Genomic DNA, 25,159 nt, shown 5'->3' with positions numbered 1-25,159 from the left:
AGAGGCCACTGTAGTCAGAGGCTACCGGGAGAGCTAGAGGTTGGTGGGTGGGACCCTAGGGTAAGCTTGAATAGGATTGGATCGAGAGTTCAGAGGCGGAGCTAAAAATCGAAATTGAGACTCGGATTAGACAGAGGCGAGGCACATTTGGGGGAGGGGGCGTGGGTTGGGCGGAGGGCTGTGCTTTGGACGAGGATTGGGGCGCGCGCTTGGGGGCGGAGCCTGAGGGGGCGGTGCCGTGTCGGAAGTCAAAGGTCGGTAAATAGTGGTGATGTCATGCAGGCAAGATGGCGGAAGGGTGAGCCTGTCGTTCCTCCCTTTGGCGCCGGGGGCCTAGATTCCCCCAGGGTTGGGGTGGTGGGCCAGGATCCCTGTAGGGGACAGGCTGCCCGCGCGGGTGCGGACCGAGCTGAAAGGGCAGAGCGGAGGCGTGGTGCGAGGGGGGAGGGAAGCGGCCCGCAGGCCTCACCACACTGCGGGGCCTCCAGATGTGTCTGTCTTCCACAGGGAGGACGTGGGGTGGTGGCGGAGCTGGCTGCAGCAGAGTTACCAGGCAGTCAAAGAAAAGGTAAGCCGGGCCGGCACCCTCCTCTGTCTCCTTGCAACCGGATCCTGCTAGCCCTGCCTGGGTTTTTCACGCTTCTGGGAGGCCAGTTGGAAGGAAAGGATGAGACGCCACCACTAGCAACACCTTACCCTTACAGCAATCTAAATATTAGAGTATATGACAATCGCTACTCAAGACAGCCCAGGAGGGTACAGACCTTAGCCGAACTTGGGCCTCCCAAAGCTCAGTCCGGTGGGGAGCGGGCAGCCGAACAAAATAGCCGCTTAGTTGCTTTTGTAAATACGGTGAAAGGAAGGTGCCTGACATCTTGTCCAGACTGGGGAGTCGTGAGCATGCCCAGGAAGGTGTAAACAGAGAAGGTGCAGAGCAGGAACCAGGTAGAGATGAGGATCGCAGAGACACTGTTGTCTGGTGAGCCCTGTCCTAGTGAGAGGTTTGCAAAGGGGAAAGGGGATTGATGACCAGAGAGTGGGGACCTGGGGAAATGACAGGCTAAGTAATCCCTGTGTAGGGAGTAATGCTTGTCTCTGGATAGGCCGTGCCACTGGCAACTCCTGTTTTGTCCCATGTTACTTTATTTAAAACCAGCCCGACTAAGTTGTGGAAAAGCTAATTACTATTTACCCCAAGCAAATGAACTGAGTCCTGCTTTAGGGCAGACTCCAGGAGGCTTCTGATCCCAAAGCAGCCCAGTACTTTAGGAGCGATTTCTGTTTGTTTGTTTTTTTCTTCCCTGACCTGGGCACTGCTGGGTAGTCGCTCAAGCTGCCACCCAAGCACAGCTGAGCATTTCCTGAGCTGTTTGCTTTGTTGAAGAGGGAGTACTTTTCACTAAAGTTTACTATGATATCTCAAAGTAGCGTGTTCCGGCAAGGAAAGTGTGGCATTCATTTAGCAGGTGGAACAGGATGTCTTCCTGTGTGTTTTGAGGCTCCTCTCAGAAAGGGAAGACTAATTTAGTTACTTACGTTTATGGGAACTTGGGCAATTCATCTTTTGGTTTGTTTGTTTTGAGGTGGTCTGATTGTTTATGTAGCCCATGGCCGCTCTGGAATGTATAAGTAGACCAGACTGGCCTCAAACTCATAGAGATCCACCTGCCACTGGAGCACTGGAATTAAAGGTACAGACCACCATATTTTGCTTTGGCCAGTCTTTTAACCTTTCTACGCTGTAAAGTAAAGTAATAATACCGGTCTAATGGGTTGTCATGAGGATTAAATGATACAGAAAGCACTAAGAGCTGGGCGGTGGTGGCGCACGCCTTTAATCCCAGCACTCGGGAGGCAGAGGCAGGAGGATCTCTGTGAGTTTGAGACCAGCCTGGTCTACAAGAGCTAGTTCCAGGACAGGCTCCAAAACCACAGAGAAACCTTGTCTCGAAAAACCAAAAAAAAAAAAAAAAGAAAGCACTAAGGACCATATGTAGCACTTAGGAACCATGCAAGCATTCATTGTTTTTATTAAGTACTAATTATAAGTAAAGCTTAGACAACATCACCATTTTTTTCCCTTCTACCTTTTTCTTGCTCTTTTGCTGCTTTCCTTGCCGTTGCTTCCCATCCTGGTTCCCTTTGGATTAGTCACTTCTCTGCTCCCTTAACATACATTGCTCAGAGCCTACAACTTTGAGAGGGCCCGATAATCTGCCTTCTGCTCCCATCCTGAGCCTCCTGTCCGTCTATGTTGTTCATCCAAGTGCACACTCAGACACAGGGTTAGAGAAGGCAAGGTTGTGTCTCTCCCCACTCTTAACAGGGTATAGGTGCTCTAGAGAAGGCATGGTTGCATCCATCCCACTCTAACGGGGTCTAGGCGCTCCCCAATAAACCTTTCATTCTCTTATTTTTCTCCTCCCCTTGTCTTCACAGACTTTAGAAAATAGGAGGTCAGCGATTCACCCCCTTCCCACCCCTGAAGCCACTACACACACTTATCAGGAGTCACACACGTTTCTCACTTGCCAGCTTATCTTTCTGGAACTTTCTACAGCACTTGACACTAATATGTGCTCCTCCCCACCCCGTTTTGAAACTTAACTCTGTTGAGCTCATGTTTCTCTGCCTGCCGTTTAAGGATGGGGCTCTGAGGCTCTTTGTCCTTAGCTCACAGCTATGGGTAGTCTGCAGACTCTTCCTGTGGGTCATCTCCCCTTGGAAATTAGTCTCCTTTCTTTTCCTAGAGCCTTCGGTACTTAAGGATAGCTCTTACTGGACAACTACCCAGATAGCCTATGGCCTCCTTGACTCTAAATGCCCAAAACTATGCCAATCACTAATGTAACATATTAAAAATGAAAACATGCAGAGCTTTAATCCAGCACTCGGGAGCCAGCGGCAGGCACATCTCTATGAATGAGTTTGAGGTCAGCCTGATGTGCAGAGCTAGTTCCAGGACGGTCTCATCGTGTTCTTCCCACTTCAGTCCTTCACTGGCTCCTCACCATCCGCTCACAGTCCTGTCATGGCAATGAAAAATAGGCAGCCCCATCACAGGGAAAAAAAAACAAGAACAGGACACTCAAAACATGCTTTGGCTGGGCATGAATGTGCAGATCTGTAATCTGGACATGATGTGCAGTCTTGAGGGAGGTGGAGGGAGAAGGATCAGCCAACATAGTGAAACCTCAAAACAAAGCAAAATTTCTGGTGACTGATCCATGTGAAATGAGGGACTTGCAAAGTGGGGTGAGCACAGGTGGTTAAGGAGGTCATCTTGAAGTTGGTGAACATGATATCAGTAACACGGACATAGAAGGCAGCTGAGGACCAGCTGGCTCAAGCTAGCTCTGAAACAGGTTGGTTGTACAGGAGTAGATACCGTTCAGTCCAGAGAAAATTAATGGATAGGCAGAACCTGGAGCATTGGGACCAAGACTGAGGGAGAATCCATCCTTCCTTGGAACTCAAAAAAAAATCACATCCATCCTTATTGCCTGCGCGTGGTGGTGCCCATAATCCCAGCGCTTGGAAGACAGAGACAGGTGGATTTCTATCAAGTCAGCCTGGTCTGTATAGAGAGTTCAAGGTCAGCCATGGGTAAAGTCAGACACTGTCTCAAAAATATTTTTAATTAAAAAGTAGTAAGTCCGGGCTGGAGAGATGGCTCAGTGGTTAAGAGCATTGCCTGCTCTTCCAAAGGTCCTGAGTTCAATTCCCAGCAACCACATGGTGGCTTACAACCATCTGCAAAGAGGTCTGGCGCCCTCTTCTGGCCTTCAGGCATACAGACAGAATATTGTATACATAATAAATAAATAAATATTTAAAAAAAAAGTAGTAAGTCACATACCTCTTATCATATTGGAAATTTCAAGCAGATAGGACTTATATCAAAGCAAGTTTTCAGTCAGTTTGGAGAATAGGTATGTGTTCTTCCACTTGCTACTTTGCTTTCGAGGTCATTTGATAGGAGAGCAACAGTGACTAAATGAGGCTCACTCCTGGGACATAGTTATGAGTGCCAGGGCTGAAACTCAGTCCCTATGCTAATGAGCAGGCGTTTCCCTCTCTGCTGCCAGCTAATCCAGGTCGGGAATTGGGACAAGTAAGCATTATTCCCAAACCCTGGCTCTTCTGTCATCTGACGTGTGGAGTGATGGCGCCTGCCAGCTTTATCCTTCTCTGTCTTTCATAGTCCACTGAAGCTTTGGAGTTCATGAAGCGGGACCTGACGGAATTTACCCAGGTGGTACAACATGACACAGCCTGCACCATAGCGGCCACCGCCAGTGTGGTCAAGGAGAAGCTGGCAGTGAGTACTACCCACCGTGATGGCCACCCTTCACAATGTGGCCTGCTCTGGGATCCTGGTGGGGACCCCCAGCTTTTCCCTTATTAAAACCAAACAAAAAACTTAGGGCTAACTAAATATAATTTTTAAAATAATTTTGTTTGTGTGTGTGTGTGTTTATGTGTTTGTGTGCACACATGTGCCGGGTTAGAAGACTACTGTGGCAGTTGATTCTCTCCTGATTTCAGGCCATCAGCCTTGGCAACGTGCATTTATTCACTGAACCTTCTCGTCAGCCCTGAATGCTATATTTTTTAACATATTTGTTTTTATCCCTTTGGTCGGTCTGTCTGTCTTCCTTTTTTCTTCTTTTTTTGTTTGTCAGATAGCCTAGACTAGCTCAAACTCCGTTATGTGTCGGAGGATGGCGCCAGACTTCTGATTCTCCCATCTTTATCCCCAAATGCATGAACCAACATATTTGGATCTTAACTGATTTTTTAATTATGTTTGTTTATCTAAATGTGTGGGTATTTTGCCTGCATGCATATCTGTGTACCAAATGCATACAGTGCCTATGGAGGGCAGACAGAGTCTAATCCCCTGGAACTGCAGTTACAGGTGATTGGGAGCCACCATGTGGATGCTGGGAATGGAACTTGTATACTTAAATCGTTGCAGGCCTCATTCTACAGTATTCAGTTTAATAATAGTTAAAATAGTTTAACAATAGTTAAATTAAGTACAGTTACCTTCATGGCAGAGATTGTGGGTATGTCTAGGCTGGGCTTTTCTTTACTTCTTTACACACCCATTTGTTTATCTGCATTTTCTACAATGCATTATTTTGCTAAAGGAAAACATTTGTTAAAATAATACAGATGTGGAAAAACTATTAACTTATTTGCTTGACAAACAATTCCTTCAAACTGGGAGCAAAAGTATCCCTATCTCCCCACCACTCATCCCAGATCCTCTTCACTCTTTACTACTAAAATGACGTGGATCTTCTTTGACTGTGTGTGTGTGTGTGTGTGTGCGCGCGTGTGCGTAGTGCACATGCTCACATGCTTATGTGGGCTTGAAAATATGTGTGGCTCAGGCTGGGCAGTGGTGTGCACACTCTGTAATCCTAGCACTCAGGAGGCAGAGGCAGGCGGATCTCAGTGAGTCCAACCTGATCTACAAAGCAAGTTCTGGAAGAGCCAGGACTAAGAAACCCTATCTCAAAAAAAAAAAAAGGTGGGGGGGGAAGGGGAGAAAAGAAATACATGTGGTTCATGTGCTTATTTAGTTCACGTGCATCTGGAAGCCAAAGGACAACCTCAAGTGTTGTGAACCCCACCACCTTGTTTGTTGAGACAGTGTCTCTCACTGGGCCTGAAACTTCTCAGCTAGGTTTGACGATGCCCTCTGGTCAGCACATACCAGGGATCTCCCAGTCTTTGCCTCCTTAACTCTGTCACCACACCTGGCCTGCTACCTGCATTTCTCATATCCTCACACCTAGTGCTCCTCCTGATGACCCCAGATTGCATTCCGCTCCTAGGACACTGTTTTCCTTTCTTTGGTTTTCTCTGCAGACGGAAGGCTCCTCAGGGGCAACAGAAAAAATGAAGAAGGGGTTATCTGACTTCTTAGGGGTGATCTCAGACACCTTTGCCCCCTCACCAGACAAAACCATTGACTGCGATGTCATCACCCTGATGGGCACACCCTCTGGCACAGCTGAGCCATACGACGGCACCAAGGTATTCACTTACAGCCTTTGCTAAAGAGTCAAAGCGTTATCTATCAACCTTTTATCACAAAAGGAACATATGTTCAGTCTAAAAATATAGACAAGGGGACTGGAGAGATGGCTCAGAGGTTAAGAGCACTAACTGTTCTTCCAGAGGACCTGGGTTCAATTCCAGCAATCATGTGGTTTACAACCATCTATAATGATATCTGGTGCCCTCTTCTGGCCTGGAGGCAAACTTGCAGGCAGAACATTGTATACATAATAAATAGATAAGTCTTTAAAAATATAGACAAATTTGGCCAGGTGGTGGTGGTGTATGCCTTTAATCCCAGACCTTGGAGGCAGAAACAGGTGGATCTCAGTGAGTTTGAGGCCAGCCTGGTCTACAGAGTGACTTCCAGTCAGGGCTGTTACACAGAGAAATCTTGTCCCCCCAAAATAAATAAATAAATAGGTAGATGCCGGGCGTTGGTGGCGCACGCCTTTAATCCCAGCACTCGGGAGGCAGAGGCAGGCGGATCTCTGTGAGTTCCAGGCCAGCCTGGTCTACAAAGGGAGGTCCAGGACAGGCTCCAAAGCCACAGAGAAACCCTGTCTCGAAAAAATAAATAAATAAATAGGTAGATAAATAAATATAAAAAGATAATTACTTGGGGTTTTTTGTTTGTTTGGTTGGTTGGTAGGTGGTTTTTTTGTTTGTTTGTTTTGTTTTGTCTTTTCGGTTTTTCCTAACCACGTTTCAGTGTCTTTAAATTCTTGCAAATGAGTACTAGAAAGATGGCTCAGCTATTAAGAGCACTGATTGCTCTCCTAGAGGACTGCGATTCAGTTCCCAGCACCCACATGGCAGCTCACAACTGTCTGTAACTCTAGTTCTAGGGGACTGGACACCCATGGCAAAATACCAATACACATAAAATAAAAATAAATTTAAAAAATTCTTGCAAATGAATATAGATAGCATTATTCAGTCACTTTCTGGTGTTGCACATTTGGGTTCTTTTTGCTTTCAGCATTAGTAAAGACCTGAAAAGAACATCTTTGGGGCATAATTTGTTTCATATTTCATTATTTTAGACTAATTTCCACTGGAAATAAGTCTAGCAGTCAGAACCCATGAGTACCAACTAGAGCAGTGTGTTAGTGCTTCTGTCTTCTGTCTCCTGTTTCCTGGGCCGTCTCTCTTGAATTCACAGGGTCATAGCATGGCACGCAGGCTTTTGTTGCATCTTATCGCATTGGATTGCCATTCCAAATTTGCATTGCTGGGACTGTTTACTAACATGTGCCAGAATTTTGAGATTTTCAATGATAAGAGTCTAAGTTATCACAGTGATTCATCACTGAAACGTACGGCTGAAGTTCCCATGCAGACAGCCCATGCTCTGTCTGGTCTGAAGAAGAAGGGCCTTTCTGTTTATCAGCTGAGTTGGGCTTCCTATGGTCCCAGTGGAGCATCTCTTTACAGTGCATTTGGTAGAGTGGCTCTGAAATTATTTTTTCTTTTCTCTTTTCTTGGGCCTAACTTTGTTCCCTGCTATGTTGGCTTTAAACATGCTAAGCAAGGATTCCACCACAGAATCACATCCCAGTGCAAGATATTATTAATGGAATTGTTATCATCATCATCATTATTTGGTTTATCAAGACAGGGTTTCTCTGTGTAGTCCTCGCTGTCCTGGGACTCAGTCTGTAGAGCAGACTAGCCTCAAACTCAAGAGATCCACCTGCCTCTGTCTTTACTAGAATTAAAAGTATACATCACCATGCCTAGTTATTGTTGATAAATTTTTTGTTTGTTTGTTTTTGATTTTAGGTTTTTCAAAACAAGGTTTCTCTGTGTAGTTCTGCCTGTCCAAGAACTAGCTCTATAGACCAGGCTGACCTCAAACTCACAGAGATCTACCTGCTTCTGCCTCCCGAGAGCTGGGATTAAAGGTGTGCACCACCACCGCCCAGCCGTATTGGATTTTAATTTTGGGACACTTAAATTATCTCACAATTTGCCCTTAAGTTTGGATTTTATTAACATAATTACATTTGACATTTTTTTTAAATTTCATATATTCAAGAAGTTATACTATAATTTTAGAATCTGTTCACCGTATTCTCTCAGTTCTCAGGGTTGGAATATTGGGTAAGAGACTGTTTTTCTGGGGGTCTTAGTTTTGGGGGCTAGTTGAGTACCACTATATCATTAATAACCTGTGGGTTTGGCAACCAACAAGGGGGAAGCTGGGTTGTGACTGATTTAATACTATGCACAGAGGGGATTTTCTCTGCATCCACCTCCCCAGAATTTTTCTTCTCTCTTGCTTATAGGCTCGCCTCTACAGTCTGCAGTCAGACCCGGCAACGTACTGCAACGAACCCGATGGTGAGGGGTAGCAGTGGGGGTGAGCTAATGGGGCAGGAAGAAGGAGAAGATTTAGACTGTAGAGTCTCTATTCTAGATGCTACAGGTCAAGTAGCTCTGCATCCTGGGAACAGAGTAGGGCCGATATTACCTTATACTCTATGCAGGTTATTGATCCCTTTCTTCCCTGAATCGCAGGTATTTTAACCCTAACTCTGTCCCTAGGAGAGACTTTGCTCTTGCAGTCCCTATCCTCTCTGTTCAGTTGTCTGCCGGAAGGGATTACTGCACCTTTGGGTTCCTGTCCACTGTGCCCCATGCTAGGAACTAGAGACCAGAAGTGAGTTAAGCCTTCGAGCTGGCCATTCCTTCAGAACCAGGCTGCAAAGAGAGAGAAATGGGAGTCAAGGAATTGAGCAGAGGCAGTAAGGGTGGGTTGACTCTGTCTGCAGAGTGACGGGCACTGGGTGTCCAAAGGAATGCACCTAGCTAGCTGAGCCTGTGCAGCCTGGGAGTAATATTTAGTAGTGGAAGGTTATTCAGGCAAGAGCAAGAGTCTGTTTTAAAAGCCAGAAAGAATAGTGAGCCCTTTTGGTGACACTAAATTAAAGTTCATGAGGAAGTGAAGGCAGCCAGCAAGCTGGTTGAGAGAGGGCTTTTATGTATCAGAATAAGCAGCTAGTGTTTGGTCACGAAAGACTCATGCTAGTGATTCTAGACTTTCCTTTAGTCACAGAGGCCTATAAAAATCTATTGACAGCAGGTATAATAGCATACTCCTAAAATGCCAGCTACTTGGAAGCTGAAGATTGAGCCTAGGCTGATCTATAATGATGAGTTCAGAGCCAACTTGGGCAATTTAGCAAAACCTGTACCAAAGTAAAAGTAAAAAGGATTTGGGATATGTTTGCCTAGCATACACAAGGCCCTAGGTTCAATATCCAGTACCAGAAAAATTTAAAAAAGAAACCAAAACAAAAACCTGATCACAACGATATGCCCTTTCTCTATAAAAATTTATGTGTAAGGCCAGGCATATTGGTGCATGCGTTTGTTAGTCCCATGATTTGGGTGGCAGAGGTGGGTGTATCTCTGTGAGTTTGAGAGCATCATGGTCTACATAGTAAGTTCCAGGCCAGCCAGGGCTGTGTAGTGATACACTGACTCAAAAAATAAATAAATAAACAAATAAATAAATATAAAAAATAAAAAAAAAACAAAACCATGCATATATGTGTGCATACATATAATATATGTGTGTGTTTACAGTGTTGGAATTCTTTGATTTTTGAAGATTTTTCTGTGGACCCTCGCTTTAAAAGCTCACATTGTAGAGGACTGCAGAAGAGTTTTGAGGCCCCAAATGATCATCTTTTATATTTTGTAAAGTAGCCCATGAGGCTGTGTTGTCAAGGAAGAGACAAAGATGGGAGCGTGACATAGGGGTGCCTAGGGATCCCCATGCCAGAGGTAAAGCCAAAGCCTGGGGTGAGGCAGACTGAGTGGAGAGGAAAGTATGCATCAGGAGAGCCTAAAGAAGTAGAATCAGAGTGCGCAGGTCAGGAAGGAGCTGGGATGTCTTCTGGGTTTCCAGCAGTAGCTGAGTGGGGACAGACGTGAGTGCATGTAGTGACGGCAGTTAGATCGGGAGCCCCGAATGGGCTCAGGGTTGCAAAGAAATAGTAATTGTCAGAAGAGACCAGAATGATTTAGGGGAGACACATGAGAAGAGGCAAAGTGGGCGGGTGGGGGCGGGGAGGCTGGAGAGATGGCTCAGTGGTTAAGAGCACTGGTTGCTCTTGCAGAGGTCTCGAGTTCAATTCCCAGCAACTGTATGGTGGCTCACAACCATCTGTAATGAGATTTGGTGCCCTCTTCTGGCCTGCAGTCAGACATACAGGCATAACACTGTATGCATAATAAATAAATCTTTTTTAAAAAAAAAAAAAAATGGCAAAATGAGAAAAAGGAGCTGGGGCCGATTTAGACTTAGAGTAGGAGGAAAGGAACAAAAGAGGGAGGGGCAGAGGCTCCTGTCACATGGTCTCTGATAGTATGGGTCCACTTTGAAAAACGCTGTTTCAACAGCCCATGCAGAGGACATAGTAGCAGCAGAGATGGGAGACCTTGGTCCTTTCTGGAGATCTTGGAAGAACCCACCCGACCCTTGCTGACTCTTCCCCTTGGATAAAATGGCTTTGAAAATAACTCTTAAGCTTCCTTTACTGTTCAAGTCCAGGCTTAAGTGTTTTCTCTGGTCCCAGTGTTCTTTCCCTAGACACAGGAAACTGATTATCAGCGTTTGTCCCTCTGCAGGGCCCCCGGAATTGTTTGACGCCTGGCTTTCCCATTTCTGCTTGGAGGAGAAGAAAGGGGAGATCTCTGAACTCCTTGTAGGCAGCCCCTCCATCCGGGCCCTCTACACCAAGATGGTGAGGGCCCAGCCGGCAAGACCTCAGCTGGCTCTGAGCCTGAGGTGCTGGGAAGTGGGAGGGATGTGTGTAGTGGGGCCCTGTAGAGCCAGATGGGCCATGTGCTGAGCCAGGAAGCTGCCAGGAAGAGGCTGATCTGCCAGGCTTCTGGCAGTCAGAGATGGTGAGAAGTGGAAACACCAGCAAAGTCTTATGGCAGTTCTGGTCTCCCTTCCTGGCCAAACTGGGCCCAGAAGGTGGGTTTGGTTGGATTAAAGTGGGGTAGAGGGGCTTTGTCAATTACTGCAAGGCCACTTTGTGTGTCTGTGCTCTCGAGTGATTGGGAACAGGCTGATAAGGACTTTATATACAGCATTTCCCAATTCTCGTCTCCATTTCCTCCCTTCAGGTTCCAGCAGCTGTTTCCCATTCAGAATTCTGGCATCGGTATTTCTATAAAGTCCACCAACTTGAACAGGTATGCTGGCCTAACTTGGGAAGACCCCATGACTCAGCCCTGGGGGAAGCAGACTTTTGTCAAGGCAAGAAAGAATTGAAGACTGTAGTCCTTTCTGGGGGTGCCAGGGGTTCTACGGTTATGACAGGGCCTGAGAGAATGGTGCCGTACCTCCTGATCCTTATTCTCCCACCCTCAGGAGCAGGCCCGGAGGGACGCCCTGAAGCAGCGGGCGGACCAGAACATCTCTGAGGAGCCTGGCTGGGAAGAGGAAGAAGGTGAGAGGCCTTGAAATGAGATGGCCCAGGGACAGGCTTGGCTGTGGTATTCTAGAAGGCCTGAGAGGACATGGCATGCCTGGAAAGGCAGGGAATGAGGGCAGCGTGTGTGCTGAGCAGTCAGCTCTTACAAGGAGCTGCCGCAGGGCTCATGGGACCTAGAGTTTGGATACAGAAATCATATGTGCCAGTTGGAACAGATTGCCGTGTCACACATGAACCTGCTATTGCATAATTATTGAGAAGCACACTGAAAATCCAGATTCCGTCTCCCCGTGTCCCTTGTACAAAAGTCTACGGGATTGTGACTCAAGTGCCTGGTACTCGAGAGGCGGGGGAAGGCAAATGTCTATGAGTTCAAGGCCAGCCTGGTCTACATCGTGAGTTCTAGGTCAGCCAGGGCTACATAGTAAGACTCTAAATAAAAAAGACAAGACTGTAGGTCAGGATGTGTGAAATACTTACACTGTATATCCAGCGTCCACTAAGAGCTTAGTGTGTGGGTAACCTTTAGCAGAAGCCAGTGTCTCTTTCCCTTCTCAGCAATGAGGTAGCAAGTTGAAAGTAAGTACTGGCTTGCATAGGATGGAACAGTCTGACAGGAACCTAGAGCAGACCCACTTCCAGGCCTTGTCTCAGGCTGTGTTGTCAGCAGTCCAGCTTGGCCTCTGTAGAGACGAGACTGACTAGCATGGACTGTCTGCTGAAGAGCCTGTGCTGAGGTAGCACCGAGGGACATGGGCTAGTCTTCACTGTAGTCAACATGACAGGATGTGCGTGTCCAAGGTTGTCGTGGGGCTGACTGGGCCATACTCCCCCTTTCGCTACCTTTCTCTCCATAGAGGAGCTTGAAGACATTGCACCGTCTCCAAAAGAGGCAAAGATTCCAAAAGAGACCAAAACCTCCCCAACCCCTGAAGCTGGACCTGGTCCCCAGAGCCCCTGTGAAGATACTCCAGTGGAACCCCCTGCAGAGGTGACTCCATCAGAGAGCAGTGAGAGCATCTCCCTCGTGACACAGATTGCCAACCCTGCTGCTGCACCAGAGGCGCCAGTGCTGCCCAAAGACCTGTCCCAAAAGCTACTCGAGGCATCTTTGGAAGAACAGAGTCTAGCTGAGGACGAGGGGGAAACTGGACCTCCACCCCCAGTTCCCTCCAAGCCTCCAACCCCTGCAAGCAGAGCCAGTGGCCCAGAGCCCAGGCCTCCCGCCAGAGTAGAGACCCTGAGAGAGGAGGTACCCACAGACTTACGCGTATTCGAGCTGAACTCAGATAGTGGGAAGTCTACGCCCTCCAACAACGGCAAGAAAGGTAGGTCTGGAGGCCTGAGTGCCAGGGGCTCTATGAGCGGGACAAGCAGGAGCTGCCACCATGCATGTCAGTGTGTCTGTGTCTGTTGTCATGATCCTAGGAGCAGATACACTTCATTTATGATAATGGGGGATAGCTATATGAGGGGTATATATATATTGTCATACTTTATTAGCTAACATTTACATGGTCTTTGAAGGATATATTTGCAAGTTGTTTGGGTCTTTTTGCTTGGCTTGGTTTTGACTTCCATTTTATTTTTATGTTTTATCTGTTTATCTGTGTGTACTGTCTACATGCAGTGTGTCTTTTTTTTTTTAATTTTATATATGTTAGTGTTTTTCCTATGTATGTCTGTCTCAGTGAGGATGTTAGGTCCCCTGGCACTGGAGTTACAGACAGCTGTGAGCTCCATGTGGGTGCTGGGAATTGAACCCGGGTCTTCTGGTAGTGCAGTCAGAGCTCTTAATTACCATGAATGTGTCTTAGTTGGGGTTTTTATTTCCATGAAGAGACACCATGACCACGATAACTCTTATAAAGAGAGCATTTAATTGGGGTGGCTTGCTTACAGTTTCAGAGTTCAGTTCATTATCATCATGGTGGGAGCATGGCAGCATGCAGGCAGATGCAGTGCTGGCTACATCTTGACAGGAAGTCAACTGAGACACCAGGCAGTATCCTCACCATAGGAAACCTCAAAGCCCACCTCAACAGTGACATACTTCTCAACAAGTAGGCTATACCTACTTCAACAAAGCCACACCTCCTAATGGTATCACTCCCTATGAAATTATGGGGGCCAATTACATCTAAACCACCGCACAGAGTCCAGGAGAAGTCCCAGTCCCTGAGACTGAAGTTACAGGCAGTTGTGAGCTACCATGTAGGTGCTGAGAATAAACACAGATCCTCTTAAGTAGCCAGTGCTCTTAATTTCTGAGCCCCTGACTTTGACTTTTTGAGACAGGACCTCACTATATAGCTCAGACTGGCCTTAAATTATGTAGCCTAGGCTGGCCTTTAACTCTTGGAACCTAAGCTTCCCAAGTGATAGAATTACAGGAATGAATCATCACCATGTGCAACATGGTAGGGTTCTGTTTGTTTGTTTGTTTTATTTTTCGAGACAGGGTTTCTCCGTGTAACTTTGGAGCCTGTCCTAGAACTCACTCCGTAAGTCAGTCTGGCCTCGAACTCATAGAGATCCTCCTGCCTCTGCCTCCCAAGTGCTGGGATTGAAACTTTAGCGTGTGCCACCACCGCCCAGCCATGCATGATAGGGTTCTTAAAATCAACAAAACCAAGTTTATGTGAGGCCCTGTGATAAATGCCTCATGGTTTTGAGCATTTCCCTTTCTTTGGGTCTGTACTAATATCTTCATTCTACAGATGAGAAAAAAATGATGTCTAGAAATGTTAAGTAACTTTTTCAAATTTTAATGAGTGAGAAGTGGAGCTCCTAGCTTCAGCCCCAGGTCTGTGTCTGCCTTGAGTCCATGATCCTGGCCCATTTCCACTCTTAAACAATTCAGCTCTGCCCCTGCTGGGAACCCCTCTGTGTGATGTGTGTGTGTGTGTGTGTGTGTGTGTGTGTGTGTGTGTCTTTTCCCTGGAAAAGTGTGGAGCCCTGAGAACCCCTGTGTGTGTGTGTGTGTGTGTGTCTTTTCCCTGGAAAAATGTGGAGCCCTGGGAAAGTTAGCTTCTCCAAGACTTGTCATGAGCCATGGAGACAACCTTGAGCCTAACTTCAGGGAAACTCGGCTGAGCCACCTTCAACAGCAGGGCTCCAGTTGTTTCTGTGTAATGGAGTCTTAGGCTGGAGACTGCATTTATGTGAAAGAGCAAACTTTTCAACTCCAAGAATTAAAGGAGAGGTACAGCTGTCAGCTTTCTGAGTCTCCCAAGATCCTGCTGCAGATTGTGACCCTTGACAGACATGCTGCCGTGAAGCTTGCCCCTCAGGTGAGGTCAGGCCTACAGCACAATGACAGATGGGACGTAGGCTCACCAGAGCTTCACCCTGCTCCCTGACAGAAACTTGCACATTTCCAGACTCTAACACAGTGCTCCTGTTAAACTTTGTTCAGTGAGGTCATCCATCCATCCATTCATTGAATCTGCCTGCTCTTTAGGAGACATGGAGGGGGGCAGGGCAGAAGGGACAGTCTTTGTGATGGAACATGAGCCGTATGGGGCAGGTTTGATGCTGGAGGCATTCAGAGAAAGAAGGACTCTGAACATCAGCAGTGAGTCATCAAGCTGGAGAGTTGGGGCAGGTGCTGAGGAGTCGCAGTTCAGCTTGAGGGGATGTGACTAAAGCCCCCCTCCCATACTTCTCCTGGGTAAGGGAGACACAATAGTGGGAAAGTTGGTTCTCTTTTGTTTTGTTTTGTTTGGAAACTGAGTCTCATTGCGTACTCCTAACTGGCCTGGAACTTATTATGTAGACTAAGCTGTCCTGGAATTTATACAGATTCATCTGCCTCTTCTTCCCAAGTTCTAGGATTAAAAGTGTGTGCTACCACGCCCAGCCTGAGCGGGTTCTTAAATAACAGTTGAGAACTTATCATCTTAAGCTGGACTCAGGTGCAGAGCAGAGGGTCTGGGGACAAACCCCAGCTGCGCTCATGAGCCACATAACTTAGAAAAGTTACTGCTCTTCTCTAAGAGTCTGCTTTCTCTTCCACAAATGGAAATTGTTTCAGACTGCCCTCAATCAGAAGCAACTTTGGTAGAGCCCTGCTTTGGGGACATGGTGGTAGCCATCATAGAGTCCTTTCTATGCTGTGATAAACACCATGACCAAAAGCAACTTGGTGTGGGAGGGTTTATTTCATCTTCCATGTCCAGGTACCAGTCCATCACTGAGGGAAGTAATGCTTGCTTCGGGGCAGGCGCTTGAGGGAGAAACCTGGGAGCAGAAGCTGATGCAGAGGCCATGGAGAAGTGCTGCTTACTGGCTTGTTCAGTCTGCTTTCTTACATACCCAAGACTACCTGCCCAGGCAGTTGCCACCCACAGCGAACTGAGCCCTCCCACACCAGTTGTCAGTCAAAAAAATGCCCACAGAATGGCCAGACTGAGCGAGGCAGTTTCTCCATTGGGGTTCCCTCTTCCTAGATGACCCTAACCCTAGCTGTATTAAGTTGACCAAAAACACAAAAACAAAACCCTAACCAGCATAGTGCTGATGATAGGCAATATTCTTGGAGTATTTTCTGTCCCAGGCCGTGCTCAGCGCTCTGTCTGCCTATCACTGGAGTCTCACAAAGCCCTTGACAAAAGCCAGGCGGAGGTGACACGCGCCTTTAATCCCAGCAGAGGCAGGCAGATCTCTGTGAGTTCGAGACCAGCCTGGTCTACAAGAGCTAGTTCCAGGACAGGCTCCAAAACCACAGAGAAACCCTGTCTCGAAAAACCAAAAATAAATAAATAAATAAATCTATAGGGCCAGCCATAGTAACACATGTCTTTAACTCAGGAGGCAGAGGCGGGCAGATATCTCTGAGTTCCAGGATAGCCAAGGCTACACAGAGAGACCCTGTCTTGCAAAAAAAAAAATGTAATAAAATAACTCTTTGAAAAAAGTAGAGTTATGATTCCTGATACTCAAAGTTCCCCTCTGGCCTACACATGCGCATGTACACACATCCACTCTAAGAACTACAGTTCCGGGGCTGGAGAGATGGCTCAGGGTTAAGAGCACTGGCTGCTCTTCCAGAGGTCCTAAGTTCAATTCCCAGCAACCATATGGTGGCTCACAACCATCTGTTGTGAGATCTGGTGCCCTTTTCTGGCCTGCAGGTAGGCACACAGACAAATAATATATACATAATAAATAAAAAAAAAAGAGCTACAGTTCATTCAGAATTTGGCCGCAAAGCGAGTGAGTAGGAAAATAATGATTGAAGCTGTACAGAGTTGTAATACTAATGTTCCTAACCGTCTGCTGTGCACACCTTCACACGCTTGGCCTGGGGGTATGATACCCCTAAACCACAGGTGAGGAGAAGCCAGGGTGTGGCGCCAGACTAGGACAATGGAAATAAAACAGGGAGGGGAAAGTCTCTGTATGGTAGAACTAGAAATTGAACCCAGGGCTTCACAAACGCTAGACACTTTTTAAAAAAAGATTTATTTTATGTATATAAGTGTTCTATCTGAATGTACAATTTTATGCCAGAAGAAGGCATCAGATCTCATTACAGATGGTTGTGAGAATTGAACTCAGAACCTCTGGAAGTGCTCTTAACTGTTGAGCCATCTCTCCAGCCCTCTAGATAATATTTTTGAGACATGGTCTCATCCAGCTTAGCCTCAAACTTGTCAGATAGCTGAGGATACCCTTGAACCTTGACCGTCTGATCCTTCTGCTTCTACCTGCTTCCCACAAGCTGGAATTGTAGATGAGTGACACCGTGACCAGTTTGCACAGTGCTGCGGTCAACTGAGAGCCCCATGCACACTGGGCAAGCATTGATTGACCGAGCTATAACCCCACTCCTTTTGTTTTAAGAAAAGGTTTTAAATCGGGCAGTGGTGCTGCACACCTTTAATCCCAGCACTTGGGAGGCATAGACAAGCAGATCTCTATGAGTGTGAGGCCAGCCTGGTCTACAGAGTGAGTTCTGGTATGGACAGCCAAGGCTAATCAGAGAAACCCTGTCTCGAAGAAAAAAAAAAAAAAAGAAAGAAAGATAGAACAATAGAAAGGGGGTCTTTTTTAAAGATTTATTTGTATTTTATGTGTACGAGTGTTTGTAAGTATGTCTATGCACCACACCTGTGCCTGGTGCCTGCAAAGGCCAGAATAGTGCCTTGAATCCCCTGAAACTGAATCTATAGATAGCTATGAGCTTTTATGTGGATGCTGGGATCTGAACCAGATCCTCTGCAAGAGCAGCAAGTGCTCTTAACTACTGGGCCCCTGGTTTTTGGTTTATTTTTGTTTTGTTTTTTGCTTTATTTTTAATTTGTGTGTGTGTGTGTGTCTCTCTGTCTGTCCACGAATGCAGGTAGCTGCAGAGGCCAGAAAAGACTCTCAGACCCCTAGAGCGGAAGTCTAAGCTGACTGGGAAACTGAGTCCTCAACTAGAGCAGTAGACATTCTTTTTTCTTTTTAATATTTATTTATTTATTATGTATACAATATTCTGTGTGTGTGTGTCTGCAGGCCAGAAGAGGGCACCAGACCTCATTACAGATGGTTGTGAGCCACCATGTGGTTGCTGGGAATTGAACTCAGGACCTTTGGAAGAGCAGGCAATGCTCTTAACCTCTGAGCCATTTCTCCAGCCCCCAGTATACATTCTTAATTGCTGAGCCATCTCTGCAGCCTGAGCCTTGCTTGAACTCTTGATTCTCATGCCTCTCCCTCACAAGTGTGTGTCCGCACACTTACATGAGTGTACTTTGTTCTTGCACTGTTTTCTTCAAGACAGGGTTTCTCTGTGAAAGAATCCTGGCTGTCCTCATTCTGTAGACCAGGCTGGCCTTGAAAGAGATCCACTTGCCTCTACCTCCCAAGTCCTGGGATTAAAGGTGCGCACCGCTGCCACCTGGTGTGTACTTTATTCTCTGTGGTTTTGGAGCCTGTCCTGGAACTAGCTCTTGTAGACCAGGCTGGTCTCGAACTCACAGAGATCCGCCTGCCTCTGCCTCCCGAGTGCTGGGATTAAAGGCGTGCGCCACCACCGCCCGGCTACTTTATTCTTACTAATAGTGGTTTTTATTCTTAGACATAGCGAACCTGAGCTCTGGGCATGGGGGTTGTATTTGGATATTTGGGTACTGACTCCTCTTCCCTCTTACCACCCCCACCACATCCTAGGCCGACACGAGGCTGGATCTGTGTGCAGCAGAGCTGCTCCAAGGGACACTTGCCTCTTCAGATCCTCTGCAGAGCAGAGAAAGGGAAATTGGGATGAGTGTGTGGTCTACAGCCCCGGGTTAAAGGCCCTACTTCACCATCACCTGTGGAACCTGTTTTTAATCTCCATTTATCTGAGGAAGTAGAAAAGCTATTACACAAAAAAATCACACTGTGGGCAATAGTGCCTTCGGGTTAGCAATTACCTGAAGAAGCACACCAGAACAGAATGGACCCAGTTGTGAAAGTTTTGGTGGTGTTTGGTTGGTTGGTTGCTTTTTCAGGACAGGGTTTCTCGTAGCTTTGGAGCCCCTCCTGGAACTCCTTCTTTAGACCAGGCTGGCCTCGAACTCACAGAGATCCACCTGCCTCTGCCTCCCTAGTGCTGGGATTAAAGGCGTGCGCCACCACCGCCCAGCCCATTATGAAGTCTTAATGTCCTTAAACAGATCTTGTTACATGCCCCTGTGTGACCAGACAGGAAAGTGATTTGCGCCTGTGCCATTAAAGTCTTTGTTCTGCCATGTGTCAGTCAGGACTGTTGGTACCCGTCCTGAAAGGTAAAGTGGAACCCCCACATGTCAGTTGATGCGGCTCCATTTCTAGAAGGCTCCACCTTAGCATTTAAGCCTGAAGGGAGTTTTAGGTTTGAGAAGTCAGTGATGCTGTCGTGGCCACAGCCATGCAAGGCATTGGCCAGGGATCTGTCTTTTTTTTGTTTGTTAATTATCTACTACATTCAGCGTGTAATTGGCACTTGACACTCATACCCCTAATTCGAATGCCGTTGTTTCTTAAACAGCAAGCTCATTTCTTTGTAGAATTAACCAGGATATCTAACACAGAGTCCTGGGCTACACCTGCCTGCTGAGTCAAAATGCAGGCCAGGGAGAGATCTGTGTTCTCTAGTAAGCTTCTCTAGGAGTCTCGCAGAGACGGTGATTTGCCCTTGTTACATTTTTGCTATTTGTTTTTAAGACTGGATCTCATGTGTCCTAGGCTAGCTTTGAACTCACTAAGTAGTTGAGGATGAACAAGAACTGCTGACCCTCCTGTATCTCCCAAGTGCTGAGATAACAGGTGTGCCAGTGCTCCTGCTGCTGTTTGTCCGTGCTAAGTGCTTTACCAACTGAGCTACTTTCCAGACCTTTTCCCAGAATAATGGGAATGATTTTCAGCTTGGAATAATTTCCCCTGTACTACACAGTAGGTATAATGATCAGTCCAGGTCTGCCAAGCTCCACAGATCTTGACTACACTGCATGATGGGACGAGGAGACCCCAAAAGGCCCTCAGTGCAGAATGTGCAGCAGGACAGCTATCTCTGTAGGTCACTTCTTACTGATAATTTTGACATATATGGTTTCGATATTACCTAGAAGAAATATTGTCCGGGTGTGTTTAAAGCAGATGGCACTGTATCAGATTTGCATGAAGCAGCAGGTGGTAACTGTCTGAGCAGGGCCAGGTCTTAAATACTGTTAGCTCTTTGGGCCATAGGCCCTCTGCTGGAACTCTTGAGCTCTGCCTTTACCACATAAAAGCATCCAGACAACATGTAAACAAGGGACAGGGATCTGTTCCAATTTTTTTTTTACTTTTTGTTTTTTGAGACAGGATTTCTCTGTATAACAGCCCTGGCTATCATGGAATAGTTCTGTTGACCAGGCAGGCCTTGAACTCAGAGATTCTTTGCCTATGCCTCCCACATGCTGGGATTAAAGGATTGTACCACCACGACCCTGCCCCCAAAGAAATTTTTTTAAAAACTTTTAAATTTTTTTATTTTTGAGACAGGGTCTCTTCTCAAAACACCAAAAAAAAAAAAAAAGAATTGTGCCACTTAAAAGATTTTATATGTATGAGTGTTTACTTGCATGTATGTCAGTGTACCACATGCATGTCTAGTGCCCTCACGTCAGAAGAGGGTGTTGGATCCCTTGGAACTAGAGTTATAGAAGGTTGTGAGCTGCCATGTGAGTGCTGAGAATAAACTAACAAGTGCTTTTAACCACCGAGACATCTCTCCAGGTGTGTGTGTGTGTGTGTGTGTGTGTGTGTGTGTGTACGTACTTGTGCATAAACAAGCTTGCAGTGAAAACTTGTGAGTTGGTTCTCTCCTTCCCATCCCGTGGGTTTTGGGGATTGAACTCAAGTTGTTAGACTTGACAACAAGTATCCACTGAGCCATTCTGAAGGCCCTGTGTTCCATAGAAACAGTGGATTGAATTTGATAGGGGAAATAGTTGTCCAGCTGCTGACTTAGATAAAAGGTCTGTGAGTATTAGATATCAATTTGATGTTCTAGACAACAGGAATTATAGAAGGAAAAAACACAAATATTCAAATATTCCTGCCCTCTTGGAGCTCATGTTTAAATCCTTTATTATTGGATAATAAGCATAGTTACCCTGAGTATATGTTAGAAAATGTTTACATTCTTTATTATTGGACAATAAGCATAGTTTCCCGAGTATGTTAGAAAATAAACGCAGTGGAAAAGAGAGGAGTGAAGGGGAAGGGCTGTGATTTAAAATAAGGTGGTAGTTTGCCTAGCTTGAACTCATGATTCTCCTGCCTCTTATGCAGTCCTGGGGACAGAGCCTATGGTCTTGTGCATATAGGGAAACGCTGAGCTATATCACCAGCTCTAAGTGTAAGAGCGTATGTGTTTCTAGGGATCTAACTAGACCTTGGTAGTGTTGTGTTATCTTACTACTGAGTTATATCCCTTACAAACTAAATTTTCTTCTACTTCCAGGATTTTTCCTTAGATTTCTACAAGTAAGATCATTGAGCCCAGTGAAAGTGATTATAAAGATGTTGTATCGTGCCATCCCCTTGGAAGATTGCCACCAGACTGGATCGTGGTGGCAAATCCCTGTAATCCCAGCACTCGGGAGGCAGAGGCAGGTCTATAGAGCCTGGTCTATAGAACAAGTTTCAGGACAGCCAGAGCTGTTACAAGAGAAAACTGCTTCGAGAAACAAAACAAAGATTGCCAGCACAGACACACACAAGTGAGCGTGCCTAAGTAACCATGCTGCTCATTACATGTGGCTTATGATTCCAGGCTCAAGCACGGACATCAGTGAGGACTGGGAAAAGGACTTTGACTTGGACATGACTGAAGAAGAAGTGCAGATGGCACTTTCCAAAGTGGATGCCTCCGGTGAGGTAAGTCAGTCTGGTCAGCCAGAGCAAGCTAGTGCGATGACGTCAGGGTGGAGTCCTTTCCCAGCAGTCCTTGCTCCCTGGTATGACTCCCTACAGCCAAGTGAACTAATGGCTGCAGGAAGGGATGCTGCTGCTCAGTCCTAGGCTGGATGCATGAATGAGTTCTTGACCTTAGGTCTATATCACAGTCACCCCAGGAACAAGAACAAAACAGATGCTGAACAGGGCATGGTGACACATTCCCAGTATAAACCCAGTGCCCAGGAAGAAACGGAGATTGCTGCCTGGAGTATGTATGTAGCAAATTCAGGCTGTCCTGGGTCTGGATTAAAATAGAGAGATATAGATGTTAAAGCCTGCCCCTGGTCTTGTGACTTATGGGACCTTAGCAGGTTCCTGGCCTTGGAGACAGAAGGCCTTTGATTGAGACCAAGTCATTTAACTTTCGCCCTCATCTAAGGTAAAGATAGAAAGTAGCTGGCTTAGAATTCTTAGCAAGGTAAACCAAGTAACACTCTTTAAGTGCTATGCCTGTCATATGATGTCATCCAGTAGACATTACTGACAAACACCACAAAACCCATTCCTGCTATTAAGTTTGATTGTTTTCATTCTTTGCTGCCTCCCCAAATCAAGAGTTGGTCCAGTTTCAGCCGAAAATGATGGCACACACTGAGGAGACAGGCAGACAGATCTGTGAGTTTGAATTCAGGACAGCATGGTCTACATATCGAGTTCTAGAACAATTAGACAGGAGATCTGTCTCAAAATAAAACAGAAGTGGGCAGTTTAGAGAAAGACACACATAGGGTCTGAGTCTTTGTGTGTTTCCCTCTCTCTTCTCTCTCCGTTCTCTCTTCCCTCTTCTCCCTCTCTTTCCTTTTCCCCCATGGTGGGGGTTATCAATAACTCACTGTATCCCAGGTTGGCTGTGAATTTGCAGCCATTCTCTTGCCTTAGCCTCCTGAGTTCTGGGATTGCAGGCATGAACCACCAGGCTCAATGACAAGGACCTGGTTTTTCATATTAAAAAGCTGGGGAATTGATGACCTTTTGCAACTATGACCTCACTGTTACAGTAATTCTATTACTATTACCCCATGCCCTCTTCTGTCTTTTAGCTCTCTAGAACCTGATATGCTTGGCTGGGAATGTGACTCTGGTCAAGCACTCGCCAAAGCATTCAGGAGGTTCTCTGAAAAAATAAGCAAACATACAACAAAACCTACTAGGCAGTATACCTGAGCAGGCCACTCAGTCCCTCTGCAGCAGGAGTCAGCTGGAAACAGGCCAAGAGCAACAAGGCAAGAGGACGAAGTTAGGCTGTAGAGCCCCTGGAGAAGACTTTGTGCAAAGAGAACATGCATCCAACAGGAGGGGGAGGAAAGAGTCCATTGACCTGTGATGGATCCAAGTCGAGACTGCCTAAAGCTTGCGTGACTCCTTTAAAGTTGACAAGAGAGATACAAGTTTTAGCTATATTGGCATCTGCAGCACCCTGAGACCCTGGTCACAGTCCCAGTGAGCTCTCAGTTCTTGTCTTTGAGCAGCCTTTGTCTGCTCAGCAGGAAGCAGGTTCTCCTTTAGGGGACTGCCTAACTCCTCAGGCAGGCCATCCCTTGCAGAGGCAGAGCTAGGTTTAGTTGGTAGAAGTAGAATCGAAAGCAATGAAAGCAGCAAGCCCTTCCTTCAGGCAGCTGCCTCTGTGTTCCCCAGTGTGGTCCCTAAAGCTAGGGATTACTTGGGGAATGGACCCTTTCCAGTGGTAGCCTTGCTCAGCAGGGGGAGGTGGGCTCGGGCTGCCTCAGAGGAGTAACTGTTTGTGCTCTCGCCTTTGCAGCTAGAAGATGTGGAGTGGGAGGACTGGGACTGAGGGGAGCCAGAGCAAGCAGCTCCCCACCCAAGACATATCCCACCTCCCTTGCTTGCTAATCTCAGCCAGCCTTGGAAGACACTGAGAATGTCCCCCCCCAGAATGGCCTCTACCATCCAGAACTTGGTGCAGATTCTGATGGCTCCCTGCTGGCCCTCTGCTCACACCTTGGAAGAACCTTTCCAAATACAAATCCAGAAGTCTGACTTGTGCCAACTTTAGGATGACTTAAAGGGAGGACCCAAACCCCACCAGAGAGCCTGCATTTCTCTACTGTTCTAGGGACTCCTGCTGGGAAACCTCCTGGGGTAGCTGTCTTCTGCACACACAGGAGCTGAAACACAGGTCTCTGAGAAGGCCATAAGCTAGTGAGCTGACAAGAGAAGCTAGCCACCTGCCCTTGGCTACACAGGGGCAGTGAATAGCATTTTGGTTCCTGTCCCAGTGAGTTAAGAGGCAGTCATCTCTGGGAAATTTGCCTCTCTCTGAAATCTCCCTCCCAAGTGTTTTCCACTCCTGCGAAGGTCCTATGGGTTCAGAATCTAAGACCAAACCTTGAATCTCCTTTAGCCCACACTGGGATATCCCTACATCTTCCCAGGGCTTTTTCCTGTCAGATGCACCCAAGTCCTTAGCTCAGCTGTGCCACTGCAAGAGTCTGCTCTTGTATTTCTTCCCCTCCCCAAGAAGGGAGGGAGCCACTTTCAGGCCCTTCTGGGTGTTTCCTGGTTGGATACCTGCTGCGAACAGCCACCTACCTTGACTCCCATAGCTTAGGACACAAGCCAGCTGTGAGCTCTGTAAAGTGAGCAGAAGCGTGCTCAGCCATCTGCAGGCCTGCTTCTCCTCAGCCCTCTGCTGAGGAAGGACCTCCTTCCTGAAGACTTTCCGCCTGGGGCTCGGTGAGGGCTGCACAGAGACCCGGTGCTTCAGATAGAATTCTGGTGATTCTGTACTGGTGCATCCCCTAGTGACTAAAAGGGATCTTGACAGGGGCACCGTGAGTAGTGGGCACCTCACTTCAAACCTTCAGAGAAGAGGGTAGAATGAAGAGAATGCTAAATCTTTTTTCTTTTTCTTTTTGATGGGATGGGATTTTTCTCTTTGTAATTTTTAGTTTAATTAACCTTTTGGTTGTTTGTGCAATATTATATATTTTAAATTATGATGCATCTCCCCAGAGTATTTTGTAGCTGGGAAAAGAAAAAAAAAAAGAAAAATTCTAACAGCTGTTAGTTTTGTAATTAAAAAGGAACAAAAAACAAAGTTTGTCCTGAACCTTTTACAGATTTGTCATAACAGCATTAAAGTGATTGAACAGAAGCCAGAAGTGTCTGGGGATGTTTCTGTCCCCACAGCTGCAGGTGTGACTTCCTGC

General features: G+C 46.5%; 1 protein-coding gene across 1 annotated transcript; it reads left to right on the top strand.

The window, feature by feature from the left end:
- The first annotated feature begins 249 nt into the window (after positions 1 to 249).
- On the top strand, positions 250 to 25,159 carry Bsdc1 (BSD domain containing 1). The gene is made up of 11 exons (XM_057784368.1): positions 250 to 298; positions 508 to 568; positions 4,205 to 4,321; positions 5,884 to 6,051; positions 8,367 to 8,421; positions 10,717 to 10,832; positions 11,221 to 11,289; positions 11,468 to 11,546; positions 12,389 to 12,859; positions 21,805 to 21,908; positions 23,749 to 25,159. The coding sequence occupies exons 1-11, from the start codon at positions 288 to 290 to the stop codon at positions 23,779 to 23,781; spliced, it is 1,284 nt and encodes a 427-aa protein (XP_057640351.1). The 5' UTR covers positions 250 to 287; the 3' UTR covers positions 23,782 to 25,159.

This window comes from Chionomys nivalis, chromosome 11 (genome assembly GCF_950005125.1).
Source record: "Chionomys nivalis chromosome 11, mChiNiv1.1, whole genome shotgun sequence".
Lineage (NCBI taxonomy): Eukaryota > Metazoa > Chordata > Mammalia > Rodentia > Cricetidae > Chionomys > Chionomys nivalis.
The sequence above is the reverse complement of the archived record's forward strand: the minus strand, read 5'-3'. Positions and strand labels throughout refer to the sequence as shown.